The 10,818-nt window shown below is 35.2% G+C and overlaps 1 protein-coding gene across 1 annotated transcript; it reads left to right on the top strand.

Annotated features, from left to right (window-relative positions):
- The first annotated feature begins 7,326 nt into the window (after positions 1 to 7,326).
- Positions 7,327 to 7,938, top strand: LOC130744530 (secreted RxLR effector protein 161-like). Its single transcript, XM_057596704.1, has one exon. It carries the CDS (start codon positions 7,327 to 7,329, stop codon positions 7,936 to 7,938), a length of 612 nt encoding a protein of 203 aa, XP_057452687.1.
- The last annotated feature ends 2,880 nt before the right edge of the window (positions 7,939 to 10,818 follow it).

The raw sequence follows: 10,818 nt of genomic DNA, 5'->3' as shown, positions 1-10,818 counted from the left end.
TTTGCTCTTGATGACCTTTTTTGCATTGGTTGATGGTTGTGAATCTTCATTTTGTTCATTACTCTCTTCTATAAACCTCTTCAATTGCATGCTATCACTGCATATTTGTTCCAATTCATACAGTGCTATTTCTTCATTGGCTCTATCTTCAACATTTATTTCTGGCGATTTACGTTTTGCTAGAGTGCTCCTCTCCATTGAATAGCTTGGGTTGTGCACAAACCTTCCTGCATGAAATAATTGACCAAATTCTTAGTAAAATAAACTAATTCTTAGTAAGACTATATTCTTGTTGAAATATAAAATATTTCCAGTAAATTTTGGGCCAAATTTGTTGCTTATGCAATTTTTTCAATCACTCTCAAACAAAGAAGGCCAAAAACTAAACACCATAAGAAGCATGAAGTGGATTGAAAAAAGAGTTGATCACTTGAAATTATTTGAAATCATTTTCAATGCTCATATCCCCAATCAAGAAAGATTCAAAATTGAATGATGGAAGCATGATTTAATGTTTATTGATTATGCAAACTTATATGGTGATAGTTTATCAATTGTTATATTGTGTTGAAATTTAAATACATTAAAAGTTTTGACATTAATTGACAATTTTAAAATTTGTAGTTGATTAAGTTCAACTACTAATATTTAAGAAGATTACAAATAAAATTAAAATATGTTTGATGTAGAAAGATGAACACATTTATGTATGTGGACTCAAATTTGTTGAGTATGACTCATAGGTGATGTCAAAAGGCCAAGGGGCAAGCGACAAAAGAGAGTATTATTGTAATTTGAAAAGTTATTGTCGCTATATAATGCAAATATCTAAGAAGAGGATGTGATATCTAAGAAATGTCTCTCTTTGTCCCCTGTTGCGCCAACATAAATATTCATCCAAGTCTCTCATTAACTAGTGTGAAAAAAAAGAGTTTAGAGTTATTATAAATATTGAGTGTTAGTTTGAGTTTTCTTCACTAGAAAATCTATAGTCCTTTGTGTTTATTTGGGGCTTGAGTAGTTGTGTTTCATTGAGACTGTTTGGAAAAATTTCCTTGTAAAAATCGCATTGAGAGGTTTTACAATTGAATAATAAAATATGTTGCTGAGATCTTGGATTTACATAAGGTTTTCCCAACTAAGTTAAACATGTCAGAGGTTTATTTATTTATTTTTGGGTATGCTTTCACAAGTGCGAAGATTTTCTCACATGATTACCAGCAAATAGCATGAAAGTTGAGGTTCCAATGAAGGGTGGAAGAGAATCAGTGTAGTGAATCACACTAGTCATTTGAAGATAGATCAACTCATGGAGGATTTAAAAAGCCTAAAGTAGAAGACGAAAAGTTTAAGAGTTCGCCTTATGAAGAAATATCAGTCTTTGGATTAAAATAACAGTTAAGTAGTAAAATGTTTCATTGAGATCATGGATTTAGGAAAGGATTTCCAAGCCACATTAAAATAGTAATAGCATGTTTATTTATTTATTTTTATACTTTTCGTGGGTGTGCTTTTGCAAGTGTGGACATTTCCTCTCTTGGTTCAACCATCCACTCCCCTCGAGAAGTTGAGTGGGGTGCTGAGTTTTCTCTTCATCTCTAGTTTTAGATTTAATATCTAGCTATGTCTTAGAATGTTACAAGAGCTGTGATAAAAGGGTTCAATCTTCCCTTGAAAGATTTAGTTCACAGACACAATCTGTCATGTCTCAAATTGTTTAGACCTAGGGTGAGTGGTGCTCGGAAGCAACACATCATGTGAAGAAAAAATGAGCAAAATTTAATGGAAGAGAAAGTGAGTGTGAATAGTTTATTTTTATTGTGATAAAGCACAATAGATTACTACAAGTGTAAATTTTCATTGACTGTCTAGCTCCAATGATACTTCTACAAACCAAAATTTAAGCAAACATATTATATATCAACAAGACAATTTGAGAAATCATTCTCAAGGGAGAAGGAGGTGAAGCAACCCAACTAAAAAGATGGATACAAGATCTCTATTTGAACTCTGATGGACTTATTCAGAAAATATATTCAAAGAAGGATTTCATATAACTTGGAAATTCACAAGACTTGTGAGGAAAATAATAGTTTTGATGCAAACACCATTTTGCATATAAAAGATTAAGGTAAGAGTCCAAATTATGAAAGTCCACATATGAGAAATGGATCCTGAAAAATAGCTAGGGCATAATTGAGCAATGATGAGGACAAATTTTTTTTTGAAAGGGAAAAGTGAAGTTAAAATTGAAAAAAAAAACACAAGGGGTGCTAGCTCTATCCCATGTTTACCCTAATGACCAGGATAAATGTAGTCAGATTCTCTCAACAGTTCATAATTGACTAAACAAAATCAAAATACAAACAAACAACCAACAATCAGAGATGCATGAGAAGTTCTGATAATTCATAGATTTTTGTAATTGAATTAATTAACAGCAAAACCTAAAACATCAATCAAATGAAACAAAAAAACAAATCAAAGACATACCGATAAAGTCGCTTCAATCTTTGAATGCAATGGGGGAGAGATGAAGTAGCGTCGAGAAAAGTAGTGCCAGTGTGATATTGATAGAGATAGACAGAAAAACAAAGAGATTCAGAGAGAGAGAGAGAGAGAGAGAGAGAGAGAGAGAGAGAGAGAGAGAGAGAGAGAGAGAGAGAGAGAGAGAGAGAGAGAGAGAGAGAGAGAGAGAGAGTCTGAAGTAAGCAAACGAGAAAATGTGATAGCGATTGGTTTTTTTTTAAAGCAAAAGGAGAAATATATCAAATGAAATGAGGCCAAAGCTCAGGAAAAAATGGGGAAAGGATGATTAGTACGTCAAAAAGCTAATCATCGCTCACTATACTAAGCCCCCCGCCCCCACCCGAAAGAAAACAACCAAGAAAAGCCCAAAAAACCTAAAAAAACGAAGAGGGACATAACAACCAAAAGACCCCAGGCAAGCCCCCAAAAAATCCTCTAATCAACATTGACTAAGGCTACAAGACCTGATTTGGCGGTTATTCCTTAGAGGGCCTCATCGCCAAAGCAAGAATAAGACAAACCTAGCCGAACCCTTAAAGTCAAAGCCGTTCTCGCCCGCGTCATAACACCCAAAAGACCCTTGACACTACGAGAGTCAAAAACCATCAGTATGTTTCTATAAAGAATAAAAAAAAATGATTGAATCTAAAAATATTTAAATAATTAATTTTTTGATAGTTTTTAAAAATCATTCCTTGAAATGCACATATATTTTTTATAAAATATGAAGAAAAAAAACTAAATCAGTAAATAATTAAAAAAATTATTTGACCAGAATCATTTTACTACAAATTATAGAAATTATTTTAATGATATAAAAGCAAATCAAAACATAAAGTAAAAATATTTAAAACTAATAATTTTAATTCCACTTTTAGAAAATTGATATATATATATATATATATAATGTATTTTAATGGTGGTTTTCAATATATAGTTATTAGTTAAGAACATGATCCTGCAGAGAATAACTATATTCAAAAAGTAAGGGCAGATTGTATTTGTAGTCATTTTTTCTGCATCACGAGATATATATGTAGTCTTTTTTTTTGTTACATTTAAAAAAGAGGAGGACTCAGCTTTCTTTCCTTTTTTTACATAAAAATATAAAATCACGATATATGTAGTAGTATATATAATAAAGAGAATTTCTCGAGTTACATATTGAAAATTGTAAATTAATTACATATACATGTATGAATTTTTTTTTATAAGCATATACATGTATGGATTGTACTATTTGTTTTCCGATGGAAAAAAATGAAAAGTACTATTTATTTCACGCATTTATGAGCCTTTATTGCCATATTAATTCAGATTCTCATTTTTTCAAAGATTTTTTTTTCACATAACAGGCCTTAGCTCCCTTTTTCAAAGATATTGTTGACTTGTGTCATGCATTTTCATAAAATCTTATATAATAGATGAGTTTAATGGTTGTGCACTGTCATCAGTGTAAAATATTTTTACACAAACATCCAATATATAACTGAATGCCACGTATTTAAATGCATTTATGATCATTTTTATTTTAATTAAATTAAAAACTTACTTTCTGATTTGACAACCTATCATTGGATGTCTGTGTAAAAAATGTTTACACTAACAGTATATTACCATTAAATTTATAAGACATATTTATTTTATATTTTTATGGAAAATAGTAATACTAAATGGCACCAGCCATTGGATCCACAAATGCCGTGTCAGGTAGCAAAGCTCATTGATATAAAAATTTAGAGTAAACTACTCTCTCATCCTCTAAAAGAAATTAACATTAATTAAACTTCACTATGCTTGATGTAGAAAGATCCGCACATTTATCAGTGGACTCAAATTAATTAACTCGTAGTTGCTTTAAAAGTATAAACTCAAAAGTTAGTACTACTCGTTTCCAAAATACATGAATAACACGATGCATTCAATTTCCTACAAATAAATTCAATCATATTTATGAAAGTTTTAAGGGAATTGTTATTCGGACCCCACAGCTATTTAGACCCTGTTAAATTTGTAAAAACCCTTTATAAATTTTTTTTTCGCTCGCACTTAAATGTGCGACCAAAACGCACTTTCAAAGTGCGTCCATCACGCATTTTCAATGTGTGTTTTGGTCGCACTTTCACAGTGCGATCGGAACACACAGTTTTTTTTCCTGTTTAGTTTCTGAAAGGAATTTGAGAATAACACTTCTTGGTTAAGGTAACAGAACCATTGTGAGCTCAAATATGCAGTCAGGATCTCCAAATTCCTACACCTTCTAGTAGTCGCATCACAATCAGGAGGGGTGCGCTTTGGAAAAAATGGACAGTTTTTTGTGTTGGATGCTCAGGCGACTTGTGTAATTTAGCCAAATTCCTTCATCTGGTATTTTATTTTTAATTTTGAAAGTTTTTTATTCTACCATAAATCTCTAAATATTCTAACTTGATTTACTGTTGAGTGTCATAATTCTTAAAAATCACCTGACATCAGTTTTGTACAAATTTGTAGTAATTAGTCCTTTAAAAGTGTGTTTCCTTCGCACTTTATAAATGCGTTAACGACGCACTTTTAAAGTGCATGAGTGACGCACCTTTAAAGTGCGTGTGTGACGCACCTTTTAAATCTGAACCTGACAGACGATTGGTTACGGTGTTAAACAAGGAGGATTATATCACTTGGACATGGGGTCAACAAGTTCCAAAAGGTTACACAAAGCTTTGATAGTGGCTGATTATACAAGAGAGAAGGAGGAGTCTAAAATTTGGTTATGGCATCGCCGCTTAGGACATGCTTCATTTAGTTATTTGAAAAAATTACTTCCTGTGCTGTTTGCAAAGCATGATGTATCTAGATTTCGTTGTGATGTATGTGAACAAGCAAAAAGTCACCGTGTTTCTTTTCCACTCAGTTTGAATAAAAGTTTGGTTCCTTTTATGCTTATACACTGATGTTTGGGGTCCATCTAAAATTCCAACTCTAGGGGGGTCACGTTGATTTGTTACATTTATTGATGATTGCACAAGAATGACTTGGTTATGGTTGATGAAGTCCAAAGGAGAAGTGAACTCAATATTTCAGAAGTTTCACAAAATGATAGGAACTCAATATAGTGCAAAAGTTCAGATTCTTCGGAGTGACAATGGCGGTGAATACCTAAGCCATGATCTTAAGTAGTACTTTGAAGCAAATGGGATCATTCATCAAACTACTTGTCCTAATACACCCCTGCAAAATGGTGTTGCTGAGCGGAAAAATCGACACTTATTAGAGCTAGTACGAGCTTTACTATTGGAAGCTCATATGCCTTTGTAGTATTGGGGAGAAGCTCTTACTGTGGCTGCATATATCATAAACCAAATACCCTCCAGCTCTAATAACTTCAAAACACCATTGCAGACTTTCAATAGCACTTGTGTTGCCCCAGGTATTACTGACTTGCCTCCGCGTGTTTTTTGTTGTGTAGCATTTGTTCACATCTTTAAAAATCAGAGCAAATTAAATCCTCGAGCATTAAGATGTGTGTTTCTTGGATATGCTATGCATCAAAAAGGGTATCGGTGTTACCATCCCCCAACTAGAAGAATGTTTACCAGTATGGATGTGGTTTTCCATGAAGAAATAACATATTTCTCTTCACAGTCTTCTTTCCAGGGGTAGAATAGTTTGGAAATTCATACTTTAGACTATAATTGTGAGGAGCATGTTTATCTTGAGAAAGGTGAAGTGAAAAAAGGTGTTGACAACATGGAAGAAGAAACAGATTCCATAACAGTTGACCGCAACAATGATTCCTCACATGATGACCGCAACAATGATTCCTCACATGATGTATCTTTGAATGAAAGTGTGGATGAATTGCAGCCAAGTGACACTAATGAAGTGGAGACAGAACATGACATGACTGCATCTTTGAATCAGCCTCTTAATGACACACCAAACCAATCGTCCGCTGTCCAGGATGTTCCTAACCTTATCTCTGAGCTAACCATAAAGCAATTACCTAAACGTCAAACTAGAGGTATTCCTAAACCTACTTATGAGCCTACTTTCTCTAGTAAATCTAGATATCCTATAAGTAACATTGTTTCCTACCACCGTTTATCTGAATCAAATAAGTCATTTGTGAATCAATTATCTACTGTAGCTATTCCTAACAATGTTCAGGAAGCTCTAGCTGACCCTAGATGGAAAGCTGCAATGAATGAGGAGATGAAAGCCTTGCAAAAAAATGAAACATGGGAAATTGTTGACTGTTCACAAGGAAAGAAACCAGTTGGATGTCGGTGGATTTATACTGTGAAGTACAAAGCAGATGGCATGATCGAACGATTCAAAGCAAGACTAGTGGCAAAGGGGTACACTCAAACTTATGGAGTGGATTATACAGAGATGTTTTCTCCCGTTGCTAAGCTTAACACAGTTCGAGTATTGTTGTCTCTAGCTGTGAACTTTGATTGGCCATTACAACAGTTTGATGTGAAGAATGCTTTCCTACATGGAGAGTTGTCTGAAGAAGTTTATATGGATCTTCCACCAGGATGTACAATTCCAAAGAATTATAATCAAAAGGTGTGCAAATTAAAGACGACATTGTATGGATTGAAGCAATCCCCAAGGGCATGGTTTGGAAGGTTCACAGAGTCAATGATTGCCTTTGGCTATCTCCAAAGCAATTGAGATCATACTTTGTTTCTAAAGAAGCAACAAGGTAAGATCACTGCTCTTATTGTTTATGTTGATGATATGCTGGTGATAGGAAACGACCCTGAGGAAGGAAAACCTCTACAAGATTATTTATCAAAACACTTTGACATGAAATATTTAGGTCCTTTGAAATATTTTCTTGGGATAGAAGTTTCCAGATCTAACAATGGAATTTTTCTCCCTCAAAGGAAATATACCCTAGATCTTATAAAAGAAATTGGAATGGAAGGGTGTCATCTTGTCGATACTCCTACAGAAGAAGGCTTGAAATTGTGTTTTGAACCAAACCAAGTACCTGTGGATAAAGGAATATATCAAAGACTTGTAGAAAGATTGATGTATTTGGCTCACACAAGACCAGATCTAACCTATGCATTAAGTGTTGTTAGTCAGTATATGCATAATCCAGGAGAACAACACATGAATGCAGTCATGCGCATCCTAAGGTATCTGAAGTCAGCTCTAGGAAAAGGCATCCTATTCACTAAACATACTTATTGTTGCATAATTGCATATACTGATGCTGATTGGGCGGGATCAATCGATGATCGGAGGTCTACCTTAGGTTACTTTACTTTTGTAGGTGGCAACCTTGTTACATGGAGATGCAAAAAACAAAATGTGGTTGCACGCTCTAGCGCAGAAGCTGAATTTAGAGGTATGACACTTGGTCTTTGTGAAGCTTTATGGTTGAGGCTACTTCTTGAAGATTTGGGGTAGCCACCTACACAACCAATTCAGTTGCACTATGACAATAAAGCTGCATGTGATATTGCCCACAATCCGGTTCAACATGATCGCACAAAACATATTGAAGTGGACAGATTTTTCATCAAGGAGAAATTAGACAGAAAGATTTTAGAGTTGCCAAAGATTAGATCAGAAGATCAGCTAGCTGATATTTTAACCAAAGTTGTCTCAAAGCTAGTGTTCTCAAAATTTTTGAGCAAGTTGGGCATGGGTGACATCTATGCACCAACTTGAGGGGGCGTGTTGACATTTCTCCTATTTAATCTGATTGATACATGAAATTGTATATTACCAAATATAGATTTATTGGTGGGAATAACTTAATTATAGGGATTAGTGCTTAACTATAGGGATTAGTCTTTTATGTGAGATTCCACCACAGTTGTATATATTTTCCCTCTTGTACTCAATTGTGACATATCCGAAAAATACAAGAGAATGATATTATTCTTTTCAACATCTTCACCACAGGAGAAAAAATCTCATTGAGATCAACACCCTTCCTTTGTCTGAAACCTTTCACCACCAATCTGGCTTTATACCTCGGAGATGTAGAATTACTCTCTTGCTTCACCCTGTAAATCCATATGTTTTCCAAAGACTTCTTGCCTCTTGGCAATTTCACAAAATCAAAAGTTTGATTATCATGCAAAGACTTCATTTCATCTTGCATAGCATTCAACCAGTTTTTCTTCTCGTCACTCTCCATGGCCTCATGAAAACTCTCAGGTTCTCCTCCATCTGTCAAGGTAACATAGTCATCCGAAGAATACCTGGTAGATGGTTTCCTCTGCCTATTAGACCTCCAAGGTTGAACTTGAGGTGGTTCAGGAGCATCACCAAGATTCTCATCTTGTGACATCTCATGTCCCTCTTCAGCATCATCAACAGGAACATCTAAATCATCTCCAAGCTGCTGATCACCAACATCATCATGTTGCTCATCATTCTGAACATTATTCTCAACATTACCTAAATCATGAACATGTGCCCGAACTGGATCAACATTAGACAAACTACTATCTCTCTCGGGTATGGTCTTCTCCATCTTATCAATGTCTTCAATGGTTTGGTCTTCCATGAACTTTACATCATGACTTCTAACTGTCTTCTTCTCAACAGGATCATACAGCTTGTAACCAAATTCATCTTGACCAAAATGGATAAAGATGCACTGCCTTCTATTCGCATCCAACTTGGATCTCTCATCCTTTGGGACATGCACATATTCCTTGCAACTGAAGACACGCCTTGACATTCTTGCGAAACCAGATTTTGTCTAGTACATCTGCATTCAAAGCAACTGCAAGACTAAGATTAATTACATGCACTGCCGTGTACAATGCTTCACCTTATAAATGCTTAGACAACTTTGCTTCAGAAATGATACACCTAACTCTCTCAATCAAAGTCATGTTCATCCTCTTCGCTAAACCATTCAGCTGAGGAGTTGTAGGAGGAGTCTTTTCATGTCTGATACCATGCTGCTTGCAATAAACATCAAATGGTCCACAATACTCATCACCATTGTTAGTACGAATGCATTTCAGCTTCTTGCCTGACTGTCTCTCAACCATAACATGGAACTCTTTGAATTTCTCCAGAACTTGGTCTTTTGTCTTCAAAGCATAAACCCAAGGCTTCCTAGAACAATCATCAATAAAGGTAACAAAGTAAAGTGCACCACTAAAAGACTTTACCTTCAACGGGCCACAAACATCAGAATGCACCAATTCAAGAACTCGGACTTCCTTGAGGGAGGATGTTTATTGAAGGATACTCTAGTTTGCTTACCAACCATGCAATGAAAACATTTCTCCAACTCTGCACTCTTCAATCCCGGAAGCACATCATTTTTAGCTAAACAATCCAGCCTTTTTTCACTGATATGAATAAGCCTGCGATGCCACAAAGAAGCCTCCATATCCATGACTTTCACATTGTCTTTAGCAACTAATGTCTTAGTCCAATACAGTTTATTAATTTTCTCCCCTCTGGCCACAACCAAGTTACCTCTGGTGAGTTGCCACTTTACAGAACCGAAGTGATTATCATAACCACCATTATCAAGCATATGCACATAGATCCAATTAAAGCGAACACATGGAGCCTGTTTGACTCCTCTAAGCAACAACTGCACTCCCATATTGGTATGCAAACAAATATCACCAATACCACCCACCTTAAACACACCATCATTACCCATCTTTAACACTATGAAATCACCAGAAGTGTAAGATGTGAAGAAATCCTTCCTTAGTGTAACATGCCGTGTAACACCTCTATCAATTATCCACATGCTCTCATCTGATACAAGATTGACTAAATCATGGTCACGAAGAATAATCATATCATCACAAGTAGCAGTAATAACATGGTCATCATCATCATGATCCTTATCTCTGCTTACCATTGTTTCCTTTACTCTCCCGTTTCCATATAAAATAGTTCTTCTATATGTGCCATGATTTGTGATAATAATGGCACTCCACATTCTTGTATTTGGACTTGGACTTACTTCTATTGTTCTCTCTACTCTCACTTCTGCTTTTCTCTCTACTCCCTTTTAGTTCCTTTTTCTGACTTCTCCCCTGTTCTCAGTGACAAGTACCTCGGAAGAAGATGAAGTACCCTGTGACTTCCTTCTCATCTCCTCATTAAGAATACTGCTCTTTACATTTTCAAAAAAGACAACACCATCTGGGGATGAATTAGTAATTGAAACTCAAAAGTTTCCTAAGAATATGGTAGAGTATTCAGTAGCCATAGTCCCAACACTTCATCATCAAACTTGATGCTAATTCCTGACAATTGATCTCGAAGCCCCTGAAAATCATTCAAGTGATCTGA

The sequence above is a fragment of the Lotus japonicus genome, chromosome 3, assembly GCF_012489685.1.
Source record: "Lotus japonicus ecotype B-129 chromosome 3, LjGifu_v1.2".
Taxonomy (NCBI): domain Eukaryota; kingdom Viridiplantae; phylum Streptophyta; class Magnoliopsida; order Fabales; family Fabaceae; genus Lotus; species Lotus japonicus.
The sequence above is the reverse complement of the archived record's forward strand: the minus strand, read 5'-3'. Positions and strand labels throughout refer to the sequence as shown.

Coding starts and splice junctions, on each gene's coding strand:
- LOC130744530 (XM_057596704.1), top strand. CDS start 7,327: ATGAAATATTTAGGTCCTTTGAAATATTTTCTTGGGATAGAAGTTTCC.